This window comes from Loxodonta africana, chromosome 11 (genome assembly GCF_030014295.1).
Source record: "Loxodonta africana isolate mLoxAfr1 chromosome 11, mLoxAfr1.hap2, whole genome shotgun sequence".
NCBI lineage: Eukaryota > Metazoa > Chordata > Mammalia > Proboscidea > Elephantidae > Loxodonta > Loxodonta africana.
The window spans coordinates 1,244,855-1,266,793 of record NC_087352.1 but is presented as its reverse complement, the minus strand read 5'-3'; the positions used below and the strand labels follow the sequence as shown (position 1 = coordinate 1,266,793).

General features: G+C 53.6%; 2 protein-coding genes across 5 annotated transcripts; one reads left to right on the top strand and one right to left on the bottom strand.

The window, feature by feature from the left end:
* Nucleotides 1-12,310: 12,310 nt before the first annotated feature.
* On the top strand, nt 12,311-19,264 carry CAPNS1 (calpain small subunit 1). Of its 3 annotated transcripts, none has more exons than XM_064293506.1 (10): nt 12,311-12,416; nt 13,311-13,515; nt 14,679-14,712; nt 15,024-15,113; nt 15,279-15,336; nt 15,431-15,495; nt 16,414-16,482; nt 16,585-16,663; nt 16,801-16,917; nt 18,479-18,703. In XM_064293506.1, exons 2-10 carry the CDS (start codon nt 13,328-13,330, stop codon nt 18,667-18,669), a joined length of 891 nt encoding a protein of 296 aa, XP_064149576.1. In that variant the 5' UTR covers nt 12,311-12,416; nt 13,311-13,327; the 3' UTR covers nt 18,670-18,703. The 3 variants fall into 3 exon arrangements, with proteins under 3 accessions (XP_064149576.1, XP_003422349.2, XP_064149575.1); XM_003422301.4 differs by lacking the exon at nt 12,311-12,416 and adding an exon at nt 18,718-19,264 and having other exon boundaries at nt 13,185-13,515; nt 18,479-18,537; XM_064293505.1 differs by lacking the exon at nt 12,311-12,416 and having other exon boundaries at nt 13,185-13,515.
* A 653-nt stretch (nt 19,265-19,917) lies between these two features.
* LOC100657307 (cytochrome c oxidase subunit 7A1, mitochondrial) lies at nt 19,918-21,732 on the bottom strand. Of its 2 annotated transcripts, none has more exons than XM_023541523.2 (4): nt 21,562-21,732; nt 20,761-20,847; nt 20,568-20,652; nt 19,918-20,039 (listed from the first exon to the last, which is right to left on the bottom strand). In XM_023541523.2, the coding sequence occupies exons 1-4, from the start codon at nt 21,565-21,567 to the stop codon at nt 19,984-19,986; spliced, it is 234 nt and encodes a 77-aa protein (XP_023397291.1). In that variant the 5' UTR covers nt 21,568-21,732; the 3' UTR covers nt 19,918-19,983. The 2 variants fall into 2 exon arrangements, with proteins under 2 accessions (XP_023397291.1, XP_003422348.1); XM_003422300.4 differs by having other exon boundaries at nt 21,553-21,724.
* Nucleotides 21,733-21,939: the final 207 nt, after the last annotated feature.

Here is a 21,939-nt window from a genome sequence, read left to right as displayed (position 1 = left end):
AGTGGTGGCCCACATGACCAACAGAGGCTGGTTAATAATCCAGCAAAAATTCAGGGCCCTGTCCAAATGGGAGCCCTGATGGCACAGTGGTTAAGAGCTCAGCTGCACACCAAAAAGGTCAGCAATTCAAATGCACCAGCTGCTCCTTGGAGACCCTATGGAGCAGTTCTACTCTGCCCTATAGGGCCGCTATGAGTCAGAATTGGCTTGACAGCAACAGGTTCGGTTTTGTTTTCTCTCCAAATGGTGAAATTCTTGGGAATAACTTGGGCAGGAGCCACTTGTGACATTCCACAGGCAAACAAGAATAAGTTGCCGTTGCTCTCTACCCAAGATTAAACAGGAGGCTCAACGTTTGGTTGGTCTGTTTGGATTTTGGAGAACACATATCCCACATCTGGGAATCTTGCTGTGCCCCATAAATAAAACCACTCAGAAGAAAACCACATCGAATGGGGGCCAGAGTGACAGCATGCTATTCTGAATTACAGAAAACAGTCTCAAGCTCCCTGCCTTTAGGCCCTTATGACCCCCACTCAGACATGATTTTGGAGGTGTCTGCCACACACGCTTATGCAGACTGGCGCTTAGGGCAAAAACCTGAGAACGCCACCCTATGGCGGCCACTGGGATTCTGGACGAGAAAGTCTCCAGAGGCTGCAGCAGGATACACGCCACAGGTTATTGGTCATTGACTGAGACTGCCTCAGTGACAGAAAGACATAAACTCATCATGAAGCCTGAAATACCCATGATACCTTCGATGATGTCAGAGAAACACTCAAATAAGGAAGGTGGTGTCCAAAATAGTTCCATAATAAAATGGAAATGGTTCATACAAAAACAAGCTACTGAGGAAATGCAGGGAGGCACCCACCATATCCATCAGCAGGTAGCTTCTTTTCCCATAGGTCCTACCTGGAACCACCTGAGAAGCTGCCAGAGCCCATTACTAAATGGACAGTGCCCTCTGAACAAATTTCTGCTGATCTATTTGTATGCTCCCTTGAGGTGGCCAATTGGGTCCATGATAGGAGTGGACATGGGGGCGCTGCAGTACTACAGAGATGGGCTGAATCTGTACACATCCCTTCTGCACCATCTGAGGCACAAAATATCAATAATGACTGCTGTGTCTGCCACCAAGAAAGACAGGGGCTGCAGATGACTATGGAGCAGATTCCCCGGGGGGGAGGCCCTGCACATAGCTGGCAAGTTGATTATATTGGACCGGCAATGCTGGTGGCATCAGTAGAGTCCTCACAGGAATAGATACTTACTCTGGACTCTTTTTTTTTTTTCTGGACTGGGCTTTCCATATCCTGTGACAGATGCAAATGCCAAAAACATCATTAAGGGATTGGAACAAAAGATACTGTACCAATTTGGGCCACTGGATTATATTTCATCAGACCAAGGAACACACTTTACAACCCACGGGGTGCAGCAATGGGCCAAGAAACATCACATTAAATGGACATACCATGTTGCATACACCCTCAGAGAAATGGTTTCATAGAAAATTGGAATGGGCAATTGAAACACTTGTTACCTAAAATGGGGGGAGATAAAGCCATGAACGGCTGGCTCACACACCTTCACGAGTATGTGCTCACACTCAACATGAGGGGGGCAATGGTAGGACCACCACTGGGCAGAGTCCTACACGTCTCTGGGGGTTCTGGGGAAGACGGGTTGGGGGAGGATGTTGGAGTGTCACTGCACAGTTCTTCCCCACACCACCAAAAATTGCTTTTTTCCTGCTGGATGCTGTGGTGCCGGGGCCAGGGGTGCAGCTGCAGGTGCCGGAAGCAGGGGTGATCCCTAAGCAAGAGGCTGTAACTATACCCCTGAACCTTTTGTTCACCATTGTGTCCTCATCATCCAAATAGGGGCCTGGACATAGTAGGCACTCAAATATGTGTTCCATGAATGAATGAAAAAATTCTAGTTAACTTTCAAATGATGAAATACTATCAACACACTAAAAATGATATTTTTAGTGACATGGGAAATTGCTCAGGGTGTGTATAATGGGCACCATGGGTTAGACAGAATTTACCATAAACCCTGTAACAGAGTATAGAACATGGCAGTGGCTTAAAATAGAAACACATCTCTTTCTACCATAACAGCCTGAGAGTAAGCAGCCAAGCTGGTATGGAGGATTCAGCATCAGGGACCCAGGCCGCTGCTCCCTGTGGCCCTGCCAGCCCTAGGGGAGTGCCCTGGCCTGCGGGGTCAGGATGGCTCCCACTCCATCTACCTTCCAGACAGTGGGAAAAGGAAAGGGGAAAGGGACTCTCATCTCACCCTGCTGCTCCATCAGACCAAAGGCCAACGAAGAGGTGGAATCTCAGCTTCAGCGTCTACTTTATCCCGCCCTATGGATTACGAGCGTTGTCTCTTTGGTTACTTTAAAGGGCAAAGAGCTGATGGAACGATAGTTCAGAACACAGGTAAGCTGCTGTTGCTGAGTGCTACTGAGCCGATCCCGACTCATGTTGGCCTCGCGTGAGAGAGCGGAACTGCCCCACAGGGTTTTCTGTCATCTTTACAGAAGCGGATGGCCAGGTCTTTCCCTCGCAGGGCCACTGGATGGGTTCGAGCTGCCAAACTTTTTGGTTAGCAGCCAAGCGCTTAACCTCTGCGCCACCAGCGCTCCTTCTTCACAGGTGAGCAGTCAAAGGGAATATAGCTGGTCTTTCCAGGTTCACACAAGTTGTTTGCAAAGTGGGCAGGATGCACATTGCATATATACTGTAGTCAGAAATATATAAAAATGTGCCCGGAAAAGTGAGGAGGGAAACATAACTAAGTATTAATAGGAGTTGTCTCTGCAAAGTTGGTGAATTTTTCATTCTAAAATATATTTTGCTATACTTTACAGGAGTCCTGGTGATGCAGTGGTTAAGAGCTTAGCTGCTAACCAAAAGGTCAGCAGTTTGAATCCACCAGCCACTCCTTGGAAACCCTATGCAGCAGTTCTACTCTGTCACATGGGGTTGCTATCAGTCAGAATTGGCTCGATGGCAATAGGTTTGGTTTGGTTTTGGTTTATATTTTACATGGAGCCCTGGTGGCACATGGTTAAGAGCTATGGTGAGGTATGGCAGCTAACCAAAAGGTCAATAGTTCGAATACACCAGCCACTCTTTGGAAACCCTATGGGGCAAATAGGGTCACTATGAGTCAGAACCAACTTGATGGCAACAGGCTTTTTTTTTTTTTTTAATATTTTATAAATGATCTATAATGAGCAAGCATTATCAGATATTTTAAATGTCTTTAATTGTGAAATAAAACACACCTACAGAAATAGCAAGAAACATAAATGCACAGTATACTGAATCATTATACAGTGAGCACCCAGATAACAGGGTGATGATCAGGGCTGGGGTCAGGGAGGCCCAGGAGGCTGTGGGAGGCCAGAGGAGGCTCCTGACTTAGCTGGGGGCAAAGAGTTGGGGAGGGAGTGTTCAAGAAGGGCTTCATGAACCCTGGCTTGGAAGGAGGAGGAACGTGTTGCGTAGCCATGGAAGCACACACTCTACTGACTCTCAGAGTTTCCTTCTGGTCAGCAGGTTGAGTTTGTGTAAATAATTCCACAAAGGATGATGATGCTGCTGATGGCAGTAACAGCTAACCGTTACTGACCATGTCTCTGTGCCTAGCCCTGGGTTGGGTGATTCTGGGGACACAGCGGTCCTTGAGACAGCTCTGCCACCCCCAACGGGACTCCCAGTCCAGTGGAGGAGACAGACATTACTGAGCATTACAAATTGTAATTTGTTACGAGTGTCATGGGGAAGAAGTCTAGGGGATCCTGGAACATACAACAGGGCAACCTGCTCTAATACGCGGTGGGAAGGTCAGGAAAGCTTTCCTTGGCAAGGTGATTTCTGAACAGCGATTCCAAGGCAGAAAGGTGGGAGGCAGGTGCCTGCAAAAACACAGCCACAGACAGCCTGGTGTGAGGAGTAGGAACGGAAGTAGCTAAAATCCACTGAAGGGAGGGGGTGGAGGGACGGGAATCTGAATGAGTCATCAACAATTTGGCATCAACCTTTGGGTTCAAACCTGGCTCTGACTCCCATCCTGTGGCTTCGGGCAAGTAACCGTGCTTCTCTTAATATGCAAAAACAAACAAACAAAAAACTAAACCCATTGGCATTGAGTTGATTCTGGACTCATAGCAACCCTATAGGATAGAGCAGAAGTGCCCCATAGAGTTTCCAAGGAGCGCCTGGTGGATTTGAACTGCCAACATTTTGGTTAGCAGTTGTAGCATTTAACCACTACGCCACCAGGGTTTCCATCTGAATATCCAGTTCCTCTTAGTTTTTTTCTCAGAGGGTCGTAAGAGGCTACAGGGCAATGGGTTTCTCATACTTCCAGCCTTGGGTTTATAATCCTGCCAAAAAGAATTGGTTGGGCCACAGCCTACCCTGTGATTGGTCGATTTTAGTACCTTGCAGGGATTGGGTAGTTTACTATGCAAGTAAGATGCATAAAACCCTTGTGAGGATTGGTTGGTTACTATGCAAATTAGGCAACTGTGGCCTACCAAGGGGATTGGTCAGTTCATGGTCTTGGTACGAGAAGTAGGTTTATAAAAGGGTCAATCCCACAGACGTTGAGGGCGACCCAACTACCATCAAGAAGAGCCTGGTGCAGAGCCATCCTTTGGGACCCGGGGTCCCTGCCCTGAGAACCTCTTAAACACAGGAGAGGGAGAGTTGTAACACTGAAGACGGCGAGAGATGGCACAACACTAGGAGTGGCAAGAACCAGGAGACTGCTACAAGGCAGCTGAGTGGGCTTGCCACAGAGCGAGAGCGAGAGACATAGAAAGAGAAGAGCACCTTTAGGCAGGAGGCTTGCTGGCAAAGTAGGGTGCCTCCGTACACTTGTCTGGGGAGCTAAAGAACTGTGTAATACTTTCCTGAGCAGGGCAGAGGCGAAGAGAAAGCCCGGCGGCACGCCTGGCCGAGAAGCTGTTGTAAAATGCAAGTAGGAGTGGTAGCATTAGAACATGTCTAACTTCAGGGAGGGATAATGTGAGTCAGTGAGGTGGAGGTGAGCCATACCTCTACTCTCCAACCTTTACCAACTCTGACGCCTCCCATGGCACTCGCTACTTCTCTTCTGGGTTCACTAATCTGTTGCAATGGTGACAACTTACAAATGGTACTTACAGCTACGTGGTTTATTAAGGAAGTAACAGAGTGCAACTGAGGATCAGGATCAGGAAGCACGTAGTGAAGTCTCCCTTCTTTGGTGCAGGACATGTGCTCAGGTCCTCTCGGCCACACAGGCCTCCTCTCTCTCTCAGGACAGGCCTCCTCTGGGCCCTGCTGTCTGTCACCACCAACTCTGCTGCTAGGCCCCTCCTGGGCTTGTCACTGTCTTCAGTGTTACAGCCTTGACTTGTGTTACAGCTCTTTTAGGAGGTTCCTTGCCTCCTTTTTCTGCTTCTCTCCTTCCTGCTTCTTTCTATCTCAAGAAACCTCTGTGAGATTGGGTGCATATATATATATGTGTATATATATATATACATATACACACACACACACACACCACTCTGTCAATTTCAAGGCACAGTCCCTCCTAGTGAGGGCCACAAACTGACCAATGCCCTTTGGGTAGGCCACAGACACTTCATTTGCATAGTAGGCTATAGTAGCTTTATTTGCATAGTCTACAGTCACTCATTTGCATAGTATATTCCCCAATCCCTTCAAGACACATATCAATCACAGGGGAGGCTCCAGCCCAGACCCAGAGAAAAAACGGTCATACCAAGTTGTTTACAACTATCAGGAAATGTCAGTCAACTTGGATGAAAGTAACAGACCCTCTGGGGTAGAAAACTAGGGCAAAGGTAACTCCACAGGGTTTAGGAGAAAAATCTCTCAAGCTGTTTTTCCAAAGAACCAAGACAAAAGGCCATATAAAGGAACTCATTTCACAGCTGTCTTGGTTGAAAGCTATCATGATCAACCAACTGTATCCTGTCTCCTGAGTTGTATCCTGTTACTTCCAAGTTGATCCTGATCCTGAGTTACAGCCTGTTACCTCCCTAATAAACCCCATATTGTGAGTACGACCTGTGAGTTCTATGTGGCCACTGCAACTTATTATCTAACCCAGCAGAGAAGTACAGAGTGCTGTGGGGAGGACAGCTGGTGTCAGAAATGGCAAAAAAGTTGCAGAGAGGAGGTATGTCTGACCTCTACTTCATAGGAAACAGCTTTGAGCTGCTGGTGATTCTCCATCCCCCTCTCCAGTTAGATGGCTTCTGATCCTACTTCTAGTACCGCTGAGTTACAGAGGTGTTGGCGAGACATGCCTGTAAAGCAGTTATTCCAGCCTGGTCCAATTGAGCCCCTGGGCGTCATTAGCTACGGTAGTTATAACTGTCGTGAATTTATTTATTGATGCCGTTATAATGTTTACCTCACTGAGGCAGCAAACTGTAAGGATTAAAACTGTGAGCTATTAAAAAAAAATGGGCAAAAGAACTGAACCGACACTTTGACAGAGAAGATACACAGACGGCAAATAAGCATAGGAAAAAACGTTCAACATCGTATTTCATTACGGAATTGCAAATTAAAGCAACTGTGAGATACCACCATTCACCTGTTTGAATGGCTAAAACCCCCAACACTGAACACATCAAATGCCTGTGAGGATGTGACGCAACAGGAGCCCTCATTCTTTGCTGGTGGGAATGCAAATGGTACGGCCATTTTGGAAGACAGTGGCTTTCCATACAAGCCAGCAGCTGCACTTCTAGATGTCTACCCAAATGAACTGAAAACTCATGGCCCCACAAAAACCTGCACACAAATGTTTATGGCCGCTTTATTCATAACTGCCAAAAGTTGGAACCAACCAAGATAGTCTTCAATAGGTGAATGGGTAAACTGTGATACATGCATACAGTATCGACTATCATTCACTGATAAAAAGTAATGTGCTATGAAGCCAAAGGAGCCTTAAATGCATAATACTAAGTGAAAGAAGTCAGTCTGGAAAGGCTATATACCCTACGATTCCAACTAGATAACATCCTAAAACCAAACCCAACCCAACCCAACCCATTGCCATTGAGTGGATTCTGACCCTATAGCACAGGGTAGAACTGCCCCATAGGGTTTCTAAGGAGCGGCTGGTGGATTCAAACTGCCCACCTTTTGATTAGCAGCTGTAGCTCTTAACCACGGAGCCACTAAGGCTCCAGACAACATCCTGAAAAAGGCAAAACTATAGACAGTAGAATTGTCAGTGGTCGCCAGGGGCTCAGGGGGATGGAGAGTGGGGTGGCTAGGTGGAGCACAGGGCATTTTAGGGGCAGTGAAACTGTTCTGCAGGATACTGTAACAATGGATACATGCATGACAGGCATTTGTTAAAGCCCCTAGAACTGTTGAACACGAACAGTCCCTACTGGAAACTATGGAACTACATTAATGTCAACATTGGTTCATCAGTTGTAGCAAATGCAGAGCACTAACGCCCAGTGTTAACAACAGGAGAAGCTGTGCGGGGGAGAGGGTGCAGATGGGAACTCTCTGTGCTTCCTGCAGAATTTTTCTGTACACTGAAAGCTACTTTAAAAAGTAGTGTATTACGATCCTCAAAAAAAAAGGGTGAGCTACAAAGCCAGCCTTCCTGGGTTCATGTCTTGAGTTCTGGCACTTACCAGCTATGTGATCTCAGGCAAGCAGTCCCACCTGTTTGAACTGAGGTTCCCCCGTGGGCATAATTACATCTAGGTACATCAGTCAGTATAGGTGAGGTTATGCTGTGGTAAGTGGTAGTGCCGAAAATTCAGTAAGAATATCCACCCAAAGCATTTCCTTCGTTCGACAGATATTTATTGAGCACCTAATGTGTGCTGGGCACGGTTTTAGCAACTGCATATATAGCGCTGATTAAGACAGAAAGCATTGCCCTGAGGCGGGAAACATGTAGTGGGGAGGACAGAGTAGAAACAGGATAAACTATAGAGTATATTAAAAAAACTAAAAAATCCATTGCCATCAAGGCAATTCTAACTCATGGTGACCCTACAGGACAGAGCAGAACTGTCCCATAAGGTTTCCAAGGAGCGGCTGGTGGATTTGAACTGCTCATCTTTTGGTTAGCAGCCAAGCTCTTAACCACTGTGCCACCAAGACTCCATACGGTATATTGCTGTTGTTGTTAGGTGCCATCGAGTCACTTCCAACTCACAGTGACCCTATGCACAACAGAACACCACTCCCTGGTCCTGCACCATCCTCACAATTGTTGCGATGCTTCCGCTCATTGTTCAGCCACTGTGTCCGTCCATCTGGTTGAGGGTCTTCCTCTTTTTTGCAGACCCTCTACTTTACCAAACATCATGTCCTTCTCTAGTATGTCAGCAGGTGATAAACGGGAAGAACAGGGTGGGGTGGGGAATAGCAGGGTTAAGCCAGGGATCTGAGAGCATGCTCCTGAGAGCACCAGATATTGAGGCGCTAAGGGGGGAATGGAGAGGACCTTGACAATGGAATGGTGGTCCCCCCTCACATATGTGGGAAGAGGGGTTGTCTGCACATCACTGTGCTCCCACAGCCTCCCTGTCCAAGCCTTTTCTGCCTTCAGCTGGGCAGTAGGGCCAGATCACTAGGTCCCTGGTGGCCATGATGAGGGCTTTGATTCTTATCAGGAATGAGGTGCAGCCAGGGGACAGCTCAGCCAAGAAGGCCCTGATCCGACCCAGGTGTTCACAGGCTCCCTCTGGCTGTGTGTGGGGAGCAGACTGTGGGAGCAGTGAGACCAGGGAGGAGAGAAGGGAGACTGGGTAGGGGCAGTGGAGGAGGCGTATACAGGTGGAGCTAGCAAGGTTTGCTAATGGCTGGGGGTGGGCGTGAAGGAGAGAGAGCAGTCAAGGACAAGTGTGGGATAGTCAAGGACAGAGCGGCCATTGACTAAGATGGGGGAAGTGGGGAGGGAACAGGTTTGGGAGAAAGACTGGGAGCTGTTTAGGATGCCTGGAGTTTGACTCTGGAGATAGTGAGCAGCATGTAGGTGCCCGGAGTTCGGGGGTGACCTCTGGGCTGAAGGGGGGCAGTTTGGATGTTGATAGCCTAGACATAAAATTTAAACACTGCGTGTGTATGTATGAGGTCCCCCACAATGTGAGTGGGATTGTGGGACTGAGAGGCGAACTAAGGCCTGAGAATTGGGGCTGGCCAGGATTATGCCCTGAATTTGGTAGTGCAGTGGTTAAGCACTCGGCTGCTAACCAAAAGGTCAGCAGTTCAAAACCACCAGCTGCTCCTTGGAAACCCTATGGAGCAGTTCTACTCTGTCCTATAGAGTGGCTGTGAGTTGGAACCGACTTGAGGGCACCTAACAACAGTATTAAGAGGTCACAGAAGAGAAAGATCACAATATCTTAACAATCTGCAGTGAGTGCCCTGAGAAAGCTCCCAGTTGTTTTGAGAGTATATAACCGGGAGCCTCACCTAAACTGGAGTGGGGATGGGGTCAGGGAGGGCTTCCTGGAAGAGGTGACTCCTGAACTGACACCCAAAGCCTGTGTAGCTACAAAACCAGGCAAAAAAAGCGGGAGTGTTCCAGGTAGAGAGCACAACTGGTGCAAAGGCCTGGCAACAAGGGAGCCCAGGGAGAGGACAGGGAACTGAAGCTGCTCAGCTGGCTGAAACCGAATGGCAGCGAGGGGCGTGGTGAGAAGGGAATCCAGATTAGTCACCACCAAAAGATCTGTCATCAGCCAAGCCCAGGTTCAGACCAGGTCCTGCCACCCTCTGTGACCTCAGGTAAGTGGCCCTGCCTTTCAGTCTCAATTTTCTCCCCTGTTAGTTCCTGCCTCAGAGACAAGGTTTGTGCAGTGAGTGCCCTGGACTGGCCCCAACACGCCCTCAGGAAGCACTAGCTGCAACTCTGGTTTTGTCTAGTCCTGACCTTGGTTTCTGAGCTGTTATCATATTAACTACATTACTGGAGTCAGTGCATCAGGGTAGTGGTTAAAGGCACAGGCTAGGAAGTCTGGCTGCCCGGGTGTAAAAACGGCTTGGGGGCAGCATCTGACCTCCTTTAGCTTCACAAGGGGGAAGGAAAAATCCAGATAAACAGCCCAAGGCTGATTCCTACAGACATGCCTCCACCCTATAAGACAGGGAGCAAAGGCTCTGAGATCGGAGGGTGCCTGTTTGAAAAACAGCGAAGAGACTGGTGTGGTTAGAGGAGAAGCAAGTAAAAGAGAAACAGACTATACTATAAGGGAGGTAATAGGGGGTTGAGTGTGGAACCTAGAGCCTTAGTAAGACAGAGAACAGAAGGGCCCCAAAATCTGCAAACAAGCTAACAAGAAATAGGACAGGGCACAGAAACAAAGCCATTCCCCAGAACAATGGGGCAGGGTATCTAAAATTAGCCCACAAACTTCTTTAAAGTTGCCTTTCAGAAGCAGCTGGAGAAAACCAGGCCCAGGGACATGCACAGACCACCCACCCGTGACCGCTGTGTGACCTTCCACCAGGGGCAGTGAGAGGCTACAGCCCCAGTCAGGAAACTGAACCCAGGAAGCAAGAGCCTGTGCAGGTGTGACACCGCAGAAGTCCTGGTCCGAATCCCAGAGGCCTCCAGGACTGGAGCCATCTTGGAAAGCTGCTGTGCGAGCACCTTAGTTAACATATCCCCTCCCGTGCCTATGAATCTTGGGTTCCCACCCAAGAACTTTCAAAAACTCGGGCCTGTCTTTTGTCCTGAGATGAGGGTAAGCGTTGCTCTAGGCCCTCCAATAAAGCTTTGCTTGTGTGGAAAACTACGTGCCTTACCTGCTCATTCTTGACCGGTGAGTGACAAGAACCTTATTCTGGTAACACCTGCAGCATTTTTTCCAATTCTGACAGCAGCCTTCCCTCCCACGGCACTTTGTACTTCTCTGTTGGGTTCAACAATTCACTGCAACGGCCACAGAGAACTCACAGACCATACTCACAGACATGGCGCTTATTAGGGCCAAGACAGGTTACAATTCGGGCTTAGGAACTCTCAGGAACCTCCATCAGGACAGTACCGATCAGGGCAGTCTCTTCTCAGCTGTGGCTGCAGGCAGCTCTCTCTGGCCCTCAGCCCCTCAACCCCGCCTATGCCCTGCTCTGGCAAGTGTTACAAAGCTCTTCTGGCTCTGCCAATAAGCACCCGGAGGCACCCAGCTCCACCAGTAGGCCACAGCCTGAAGGTGCTCAGCTCTAGCTCTCTGGGTCAGCAAACCTAGCTCCACGAAGTGCCCAGAGGCACCCTTACTCGCCAGCAAGCCTCCTGTCTGAAGGTACTCAACTTTCTAGCTCCATGGGCCAGGAAGCCCGCCGTGCCCTCTCCTGCCAGTCTCCTAATTCTGCTGCCGCCATTTCCTCCCGTCTTCAGTGTTACAACTGTCTCTGTCTGCGGGTTCCAGGAGCTTCTCAGAGCAGGGATCCTGGTCCAAACGATGTGCTCCACTCCTGGCTTTACTTTCTTAGTGGGGCGAGATCCCCGCTCTGCTCTGGAATTCGCTCTCTTTTAAACCTAGCCGGATGGCAAAACTGACCAACCCCATTGTTAGGATTCCATACATCTTACTTGCATACACTCCCCCCGCCCCCAACCTCGGCAACACCTGGCCTCAGAAACCAGGCCTTGGCGAGGTCGATTCCTGTATCCGGGGCCCATTTTAGAGACTGGAAGACTGAGGTGAGACTGATTGAGCCCGGCCAGGAAAAATGATTCTGGTGACCCTTGGCTCGGGGAAGGGGACGGGAGGCGGAGGCGCAAGGAACCTTTCCCAGCAGAAATTCTGCCCGCAGTATGAGCGCCCTCTGGGCTGCCTCCGGAGCGCGGGAAATCCAGCTGGTCCTCTGTCCCTGCCACAGCTGCCGCGGCTGTCCCCGGAGTGGAGGCAAAGCTCGGGGCCTCCAAACGCTGAGTCTGTCGCGGCGAGGCCAAGGGACCGTGTGCCAAGAGTGCTTTTTCAAGCGGGTCGAAAAGCTCACCAGCGGCCGGATGCAGGTGGGCACTGGAGCGCGGAGTCTCCGTGACTCTTCAGTCACCCCGGTGTCCTACCCTCCAGGTGCCCTGACCCGCCTGGGAGATGTCGGCGAAGACTCCACACCCCACTCAGCCTGGGCGGGGCTGAACCCCACGGCGCCGGAAACACGGGGGCGGGGCCGCGGCATCCACATCTTCCTATATGGGGCGGGGCCCGCGCGCAGGCGCAGTCGGCGCGGCCGGCCCTAGGACCGCGCGGACGCCGCCCGGCCGCTCCGGACCGAGAGCCGCCGCCTGAGTCACGGGCCCCGCCCTCGGAGCCCAACTCAGCGGGAGGCCCGGGAGCAGCAGACGGACTGCCCGTCGGACGCGTGAGCGAGGCGGTGAGCCCCCAGCCCAGTCCCCCCGCACTCCGTAAACCCGGCCCGGTCGGCCCCCAGACCCGACTGGACCCTGCCGGCGTCAGGGGTCCCCCACACCCTGACCTGAGATTCTTAGGACCCCCAGACCTGACCGGCCCCCGTTATCCCGGCCTTGGGGATCCCCGGTCTCATGACCTAAAATGCAAGCCCATAGATCCGGGAGATTTCTCAAAAATTCTGCCCTGGAGCCTCTAGCACCACAGTCCTGGATTCGTGCCTCCAACTGCAATGGGGGCCCCGTTATCCCGAGCCCAGCGGCTCACGCTCACGACCTTAGACCCGAGCCCACAGGCCCAGCAGTGACAGCGTAGTGTCGCCACCGGGAGTTCCCAGACCCTCAGTTCCATGTTCCGAATCCCCTAAACCCCGCTTTGGGGGTCTCCAGGCCGAGGACCCCTAAGTCCGGCTCTAAGGCTCTGGATCTGATTCGAGCGCCCAGACACTTCAGGGAACGCCTTTCACCACCTTGGGGCCCCTATCTGGAGAACCCGTCCTTACACCACCTTGGGGCCCCTATCTGGAGAACCCGTCCTTACACCACCTTGGGGCCCTTATCTGGAGAACCAACCCGTCCAGACCTGGACCCCCAGCCTTAACGATGCCTGTGCGTGGGCCCAACCCAGGGTCCCTCAAGACCCACGGGGTCCCTTTAGATCCGTGGGGGTTTCATACTTTTCCTCCGTTCCCATCGCAACCTCCCCACAAGCCCAGACCCCATCCAGCGGGACCCCAAGCCACAGCCAGACCACTGGCACCCACCCAGAGGCCCCTGATTGCTCCCACTTCCAGCTTCCGGAAGTGTGGATGGGGATTCAGGGGCGAGGCGGCCCTTGACCCCCCCCTTGCCCCCCTTAGGAGTCCAAGTCGCAGCCATGTTCCTGGTCAACTCGTTCTTGAAGGGCGGCGGCGGGGCAGGCGGGGGCCTGGGCGGGGGCCTGGGGGATGTGCTGGGAGGCCTGATCGGCGGCGGCGGCGGCGGAGGAGGAGGAGGAGGAGGAGGCGGCGGCGGCGGCGGAGGAACGGCCATGCGCATCCTGGGCGGGGTCATTAGTGCCATCAGGTAAGGCGGGGCCTGGAGGGGCGGGGCCTGGAGGGGGCGGCCAGCGAGAGTGAGATGGGTCATTGCACACTGACCTGGAGCTTGGATAGGCTGGGCCAGGGCGGGGCGCGGTGAGGGTGGGGGTGTGCCATCAAGGGGGCGGGACTTGGCGCGGGCGCGACTTGGCTGTCCTGAGAGGGTCAATGAAGAGTCGGCCCAGGCGAGGCCGAGGCTTGATAAAAATCCAAACCAAACAAAACAAACCCATTGCTGTGGAGTCGATTCCAACTCACAGGCCCTATAGGACAGAGTAGGACTGCCCCATACGGTTTCTAAGGAGGGCTGATGGGGATTCGAACTGCCTGGCTTTTGATTAGCAGCTGTAGCTCTTAACCACAGCACCACAGGGCTCCTGGAGGCTTTATTAAAAAAGAAACCCAAACCCACTGCCGTTGAGTCGATTCCGACTCATAGTGACCCTATAGGGCAGAGTAGGAGTGCCCCGTACGGTTTCCAAGGAGCAGCTGGTGGATTCCAACTGCCGACCTTTTGGTTAGCAGCCGTAGTTCTTAACCACGACTATGACACCAGGCTTGATAAGATAGTGGAAATGGGCCTTGAAGAGGCAGGAGTCTGCTGGCTTAATGAAGAAAAAACGCCCAGGTGGGGTAGGGCAGGTTGTCGGTGGGGGCCTGGGCCATCGATCTATGAGCTCGACCTAATGGAGCTGGGGAAGACAGGCCTTCAGGAAGGGGGACAACAGAGTAGGGCCCTGGGCAGTGGGACTTAAGGAGGTTGAGGCAGAGCCTCTCTGAAGGGAGCCCTTGAAGGGGCAGCGTCTAATTCGTCTGGGTGGGATTCTGGGTTGAGAATTGGGTGGGATGAGGATGATTCCGGGATGTCCCATTGGGCGGTGTGCCCTGGGGGGGTGGAGCCTGCTGTGGGGGTGGGCCGTGGTTTCTTCCTGGATGGGGTTGGCCTGATGGAGGAAAAGAAGGGGCGCGACCATGGCAGCAAGGACAAGGACAGGAAAGGACACGTGAGGTGGGCAGAAAAGCCAGTTAGGGTTGGGGGAGAACTGGGTTTGGGGGGGTTGGGATGCAGGGGCTGGGGCCGCCGGTTCTGCTGGCGCTGCCCGTTGGAAGCCCCACCCCCTGGCTCTAACTCCTGCGTCTTCTCCTCAGCGAGGCGGCTGCGCAGTATAACCCTGAGCCTCCGGTGAGCTCCCCCACAACTGGAGACCCCCTTCTCCCGCCGAGAAATTTTCCAGCTCCATCGTCGTCCGTTTGGAGAAATCCTACCACCTCTCCCTCTTATGAAATCCCTCTCCCATTGTCCTTGCCTTGTTGTGCACCCCCAAACTTAGCATGCCACACAGACCTGCTCCCCATCCATTGACCATCGCCCCCTTCCTTTGATCACCCTGCCCCCCACCCACTCTGACCTCCCCACCCACACCTGAGTGTGGGAATCTGGCCTTGCCTGGGCACCCCTCCCCGAACTCGTTCTGAGTTTTTCTCCCTCCTCAGCCCCCACGCACACATTATTCCAACATTGAGGCCAACGAGAGCGAGGAGGTCCGGCAGTTCCGGAGACTGTTTGCCCAGTTGGCTGGAGATGTAAGTAGCCCAGTGTCCTAACCCTGTTCTTACCCTTCCATGGTTTCCCTCGGGCTGCCCCTGAACACACACACACTTGACCATGGCAACGTCAAAGTTCCCATTCTCCTTCAAGACCTGCCCGGACCCCTCTTAGTCACCCCTGACCCACTCTTAACTTCTCAGGACATGGAGGTCAGCGCCACAGAACTCATGAACATTCTCAACAAGGTCGTGACCCGACGTGAGTGACCAGAGTCAAGGCATAGGGCAGGTTCAGCCATGGGGCCCAGGGCGGCTGTGACCTCTGGCTCTGACCTTCAACATGTCCCCTACAGACCCTGATCTGAAGACCGATGGTTTTGGCATTGACACATGTCGCAGCATGGTGGCTGTGATGGATGTATCCTCCAGGGCAGTGTCGGGGAGGCCCTGGGTGAAGAGGGGGTTTTCTGAGAGTGGGATTGGGACAGCTAGGGTATAGCTTTCATACCAGAAATGGACACATGTACATCAGAACATACACCCCCCTATGGGCGTGATGACATCATGTTGTCACCACAGGCCACTTTACTTACATTAACTAAGTTTTTACAGCTACCATGTTAGACAGCTACAGTTATTGTGCTCCCTTTTATAGGTGAAGAAAACAAGCTCAGAGTGAGCCAGTCATTTGCGTAAAGATGGTAGGTGGCAGGATAGGAATTTGGACTCACGTCTTCAGGAGTTGAGAATCCAAGCAGGTAACTGCCATAGGTATGCCCTCGTATGCATATATATTATCCCAAGGGCACACCCACATACACATGACCGCATATGGAAGCATGTGCTTAGGAGTATGTGCTGCGCGTGGGCCAGTTGTTAGCTGATCTTGGGTGCATGCACACTTGGCACACGGGGCCACTCTGGTATACGTATGTTGTGTTCACATGAGTGTTGAGTAGAGTTAACCACTCCTAGGTCTGTGCCTTAGCGAGATCACTGAGCATCTCTGCCTTGGTGTCCTTTTCTAAAATGGAGCTAATGTTGGTGATACTGAATTGGAGCTACAGGTGAAAGGTTTAGCACAGTGCATGGCATGTGCTAATTCAAGGAATTCCACTTGCATTAGCTGTTGTTTTGATCTTATTCAGGTGCACTTTCAGGGCTCCAAAATACGTATGGATAAACAAAAAGAAAAATCACCCCTAAGGCAACATGACGGTGGGACAGGAGCCAGAGCTTTTACCCAGGTTTCCTGTCATGGTGGTGCCTACAGCGGTACATGTAGTGCCTGTGTCTGGGTGTAGTTGTCACATTGTCCTTAACACCCTCCCTGCAGAGCGACACCACAGGCAAGCTGGGCTTTGAGGAATTCAAGTACCTGTGGAACAACATCAAAAAGTGGCAGGTGTGTGGCACCCTCTGAAGCTCCCAGCCCCCAAACCCCCAAGCCATGGAGCTGCCATGCCCTATGATGCTCAGCTGACCCCTGATGTCTCTGCCCCCACAGGCCATATACAAGCAGTTTGACACGGACCGGTCAGGGACCATCTCCAGCAGGGAACTCCCAGGGGCTTTTCAGGCAGCAGGTGTGGCTGGCAGAGATGTGAGGGGCTGGAAGTGAGATGGGAGACGCAGCCCCTGCTGAACTGGTCTGAGCCTGGATTTTGGGTTGGGAGTGGGTGGGCCCCAGGGCCCCCACACCTGAGGGGCTAACCATTCTCAGGCTTCCATCTGAACGAGCATCTCTACAACATGATCATCCGACGCTACTCGGATGAGGGAGGGAACATGGATTTCGACAACTTCATCAGCTGCCTGGTCCGACTGGATGCTATGTTCCGTGAGTCACGCCCCCGCGCTTCCCAGATGGGGTTTGTTCAGCCTCCAGTGGCCCAGGTCTTTCCTAAGCCTGACCCTGATGTAGGTGGTGCTAGGGTCACCACTGTGACCCAGACAGCCCCACTTCCTGCCTTCATGGAGTTCATAGTCCGGACAGTGATCGCCCGGAATGGCCATGGCTGGGTTGGAGGAAGCCTGGACAGTGACTGGAGCCATGATGTGGGAAGCACAGGCCAGAGTGGGGAGAGCTCATGGCAGTGAGGGGGGTAACGGGAGAGGTTCCAGCCAGAGGGAGCAGTCTGCAAAGGCCTGGCAGGGAGAGAGAAGGTGGTGCTTTTGTTGGACTCCTAGGAGTTCAAAGAGATGAGTCCTGAAAGGGAGCATGATGGGGGGACCTGGGTCTGGGAGCAGTGAGCAGGGGCTGGGTCATGAGGGCTTTTATGCACATCAGTGCACAGAATCCTTAAGACGTTCTTGAGAAGTGGGAATTAGTGCCCCCATTTTATGGAGGAAGAACCTGGGGTTCAAGGAGGCTTCTTATCTAGGAAGCAGCAGATTCAGAATTTGGACTCCCATCTGCCTGCTCCCTGAGGTCAAAGCAGACTGAGAAGAGGGAGAGCCTACAGGACTGGGAACGCCAAGTTCAGGACTCTGCTGGGGGTGGGGAAAGCCAAGGTGGGCTCTAGGCAGGGGAGGGACAGGGTCAGGTTTGGTTTCAGGAAGATCCCCCTGGCCTTCCCAGAGCACAGGGAGGCCACTGCAAGGACCATGGGGGACAGAGGCATGGAGGGCGGTGCCCGGGTGGGGAGACTCAGGGGACAGGGACTGAGGAGTGTGTGAAGTGAGGGGGAGGGAGCTGGGACTTAGCCTTGGGGCTGGGAAGGGCAGTGGTAAGTGGGAACAGTATTAAGAGCGAGGCTAGAGGAGAAGGGCAGGTAGGTGAGGTGTCAGGAACAGGAAGGGAAGATAGGTGCAGACGACAGGGCAGATGATGCCACAAGTTCCATAAGGAAAGGCCCAAGAATCAGACCTCGGACTTAGCTGCAAGGGGCTATTAGTAACTGCGGTGAGTGCAATGTCCCTGCGTGGCCGCCTGACGGCAGGAGTGGGGACCCTGGCAGACTTTAGGGGCAGGAAGTGGAGATGGGGCCTGCAGATCTCCTTCCAGGAGCCCTTTTGGGCTGGAACTGGAGGGGACAGGGCCGGAGAGGAAGCATCGGTGGAGCTTAGAGATGGTTGGGAGGCTTGGCTTGGGCAGAGGTGTGGTGGGTAGGGCCGAGTCAGCATAGGAAGGCTGTGACTGAGGTGGGTAAGAGCCTGGGTTGGAATCCCAACCTTCTCATTTTCTTGCTGTGTGACCTGGAGCAGGTCCTTTCACTTCTCTGTACCTCATTTTAAAATGATACCTCACAGGATTGAGTTAAGTGAGTTAATACACGGGAAGCACTTTACACATTGCTTGGCATGAGTAAGCACTTGATAAAGTGTTAGCTGTATATCATCCCATAAGTCAGTATAGTATTAGCCTAAAAGCTAATCCGCCCGCTTCTCTTCTCCTCCAGGTGCCTTCAAGTCTCTTGACAAAGATGGCACTGGACAAATCCAGGTGAACATCCAGGAGGTAAGGCCCGTCATCTGGTGGTGTCGGTGGCTAGGGGCACCCGTCCTCAGTCCTGTGCACCAGCTCCAAGCTTGGACCCTTCCCTCCAGTTTTCCCAACAACCTCTGGGTGAAAGCAGAGAAGGGGGTCTGATATTTCTGGGTCCCCTGTCCTTCACTCTCTGTGCCTTCCTCTCCCCAGTGGCTGCAGCTGACTATGTATTCCTGAATGGAAACCCCAGACCATCCCCCTCACCACCTCGCTGTAGAAGTCACCTTGGACCCCTGGGTCTCTCCCCAGGCTTCACAGTGATGTCTTTATGGGTCTGTGATCCACAGGCCTCCTCATACTCCTAGCCCTGGTCACCAGCTTCTCAGTCAACAGCCAGGGCCCAACATGCCCCAGCCCGCCATGCCCGAGTTACCCCTGGCTCTAAGACACTCCCTGTCCCAAAGGTCATCCCCACCCCCAGCACACGTGTCTCACCCACTCCCAAACCCTCTCATTCACCCTGTGCCAAGCCCAACATTTGTGTTGCTGCACACCCCAAGGGCGGTTCTCTCAGTTCTGGAAGGATCCCTCCAGTCTCTCCACACCCTGTCACACCCACCTGCGCAGTTACCTCGCAGGTATCCGCTCTCCCAGTGTCCCAGATCCCACGTGCCCCATTGCCTTTGTTGGTATTCTGCTCTCAGCCTGCCAGGCCCAGGAAGAAATAAAAGCACACCAGTTGCTGCTCCCTATGGAACCCGCCTCCTGTTCTGAGTTCAGGGGTGGTCCAAGCCAACTGGAGCAGAGGGGGTCTGGGGTGGGGTGGTTTTGTCTGTCTCTACCTCTGTCCCGGGGTTGGATCTGCATGTCTCCTTTGTCATCTGGGCCTTTTTTCGCATACTGGATTCCAGTTTGAGCTATAGATCCCTCACAGATCCTGGGGGGTGGGGGAGGCGGGGCCGAGACTGGGACCTAGAAGCCCAGGCAATCTCTGCATCTGTTCCCAGAGACCGGGCTGGTAGGAGGTCTCCATACACTCCTGTCTCTGCTCCGCAAGGCTGTTGGCCCCTCTCAGCTGCTGTCCTTGAGTCAGCCTCTGTCCTTTCTTGGTGTCTCTGCCTTAATGTGTCCTGGAACTTCCTTCCCACCCTCAGGCCTCTGTAGGGGGAGAGGCTGCCATCCCAGGACCTACTGTCTACTGGAGAACACCCTTCAGACCCTGAGGCCCAGCCCAGGGGTGCCAATTGGGGTTTCTGGCCCCTCTGGGAGTGTTGAGAGGCGGCAGCAGCATAGGAGTAGCTGGCATCCAGGATGAAGGACCGCAGCTGAGTTGCAGGGCTGCCCATGGGGCAGAGACCCCTGGCTGGTGGGAGGGCGGGTCTGGGGACACACACAGAGACCAGGGCTGGGGCAGGTTCCCCAAAAAGGTGGTGCATTTATTGATGCCCACGTTCCCCAGGTCCTCCAGGCTTCTTGTCACTTCTTGTGGGGGAAGGAGGCCCAGCCAAGGCAGTACAGGCTGTAGATGGTGCCTAGGGAGGGGTTGTGGGCAGACAGACAGATGCTCATCTGCTCCTGAACCTCAGCTCAGGCTTTAAGCCCCCCCCAACCACCCCAGGCTCCTGTATTTCCAGCCTGGATCCCAGCTGCAGCTCAGGCTCCAGCGCTCCCCCCCCCGCCCCCCCGCATTACCACAGCCCAGGTGGGGAAGCCCTGGTGTGGATCCAGACCCCAAATCACAGCCCAGGTGGGGAAAGCCAGGTATGGATCTAGGCCAGGCTGGTTAGCTTTCTCCCCAGCTCCAGTCAGGGCCCCAGACCTATCATTAGTCCAGCCCCTCCTGGGACCCGAGCTCCTTTTCAGAGCCCAGACCCAAGCCTTAGGCAGCCCCCTCCCTACACCCCAGTACTCCAGTCCTCTCTCCAAACCTGGTCCACTCAGGGCCCACCCCCTTCCCTAGGCCCCAATCATCCCCCTAAACCTCAACGCCCTTCCCAGCCCAGCCTGGGCCCCAGCCTCTCCCCCTGCAGCTCGGAGGAGAAGCGGGGGCCCTGACTCACCCCCCACACACAGCCCCATAGTCAGCCGGTACAGGATGTTGTCGGTTCCCCCGCCTTTCAAGTGCACCGGGAGGTCGTTGTCGGCCTGCGTGTAGGGCCGTCGGGTGAGAGGGGTGCGGGTTACTCCGACTGTACCCCCACTTCCCTACCCCCACTCTGCTCCGAACCGGGGTCCTCCCCTTGCCCCGCTCACCTGGAAGATTTTCTGCTTCTCGGCCACTCGGTTCTCAAAGCGGTTCCGGGCGGTGGAGCTGAAGGAACGAACCAGCATCTGGGATACCTGGGGGAACGAGGGCGAGGGTATTGAGGTACCTGGAGGAGCGTCCCGAAGTGGGTCCAGCTGGAGGAGTCCAGCTGGGGGGCCGGCCGCCTGAGGCCTGGATGTGGGGACGGTCCTTTCCCCTTGGGAAGTGTCTCAAAGGCAAGATCCCAACCGCTGGCAGGGTGAGGTCGGGGGCTCCTATCTGCAAAGGCCTGGATGAAAGGGACTCTCGCCGAAAGAGCGGGGAGCGTCTGGCTTGGAGGTTACCAGGTGGTCTAGGGGGTCCTGGAAGGGGAGCAGACCCAGAAGGGAGACTCAAGTTCTGGGGTGTCCAAGCCTGGAGCTGTTTTTTGAGAGGCGTTTCCTGCATTAATGGGAGGAGCCCAGACCTTCGGAATGTGTACTGTTTCTGGAGTCCTTAGGGCCTTTCCAGGCTACCCAAGAAGTGGGGGGTGGGGGCAAGGGGGGACTGAGTTCCCAGCACCCAGGTCTTGAGTTACTTAAGGGAGCCCTGGATGAAAGTAAGAAATTCAAATCCGGGATTTTAAGTCAGGATCCGGGGTCTTTGGCTGCCTCAGAAGATCTTGGGTGGGGGAGGGGGTTTCCGGACCCTGAAGGGGGCTCATGTTCCAAGGCCCCAGATCCCGGGGTGTTTAGGGAGTCTCGTACTGGGGCAAGGGCTTCCGGGTTGGGGGCCCGGGGCCGACCTGTAGGGTCCCTCACCCGCAGGACCTTCATTTTGCGTCCTCTTCGGCCGGAGTCACCTCCCCTCTCCGTCCAAGGACACAGGGTGCCCTCCCTCCCCACCAGGAATCCCGGCCCCGCCCGCGAGCGTCTGACAGCTGGGGGGGCGGGGCCTCGAGGCTGGTAGGGGAGCCCCGCGAACCGGGCGGCTGGTGGGGGACCCGCCGGTGGGCGGCCGGATTTGGATTCGCCCGATAGGCGCGCGAAGACGACGCCAAATGGAGGAAGCACCCATCCGTTACTCGTTTCGGAATTTCTATTGGTCCAAGTGGAGAGGAAAGCGGCACCAGGGATACGCTTTCGGGTTGTTTCTGTAGGATTCCTCCCCGGGAAAAAACTTGCATGAACTGAGACTCATCCTGATCT

Bases quoted from the DNA above. Each gene is read 5' to 3' on its own strand.
- CAPNS1 (XM_064293506.1), top strand. From the start codon at position 13,328: ATGTTCCTGGTCAACTCGTTCTTGAAGGGCGGCGGCGGGGCAGGCGGG. The intron at 14,713-15,023 runs GTGAGCTCCCCC...CTCCCTCCTCAG, and splicing joins AGTATAACCCTGAGCCTCCG to CCCCCACGCACACATTATTC. The intron at 16,664-16,800 runs GTGTGGCTGGCA...AACCATTCTCAG, and splicing joins AGGGGCTTTTCAGGCAGCAG to GCTTCCATCTGAACGAGCAT.
- LOC100657307 (XM_003422300.4), bottom strand. The intron at 20,653-20,760 runs GTGAGCGGGGCA...CCCTACACGCAG, and splicing joins AGAAGCAGAAAATCTTCCAG to GCCGACAACGACCTCCCGGT. The intron at 20,040-20,567 runs GTGAGTCAGGGC...ACCCCTCCCTAG, and splicing joins TATGGGGCTGTGTGTGGGGG to GCACCATCTACAGCCTGTAC.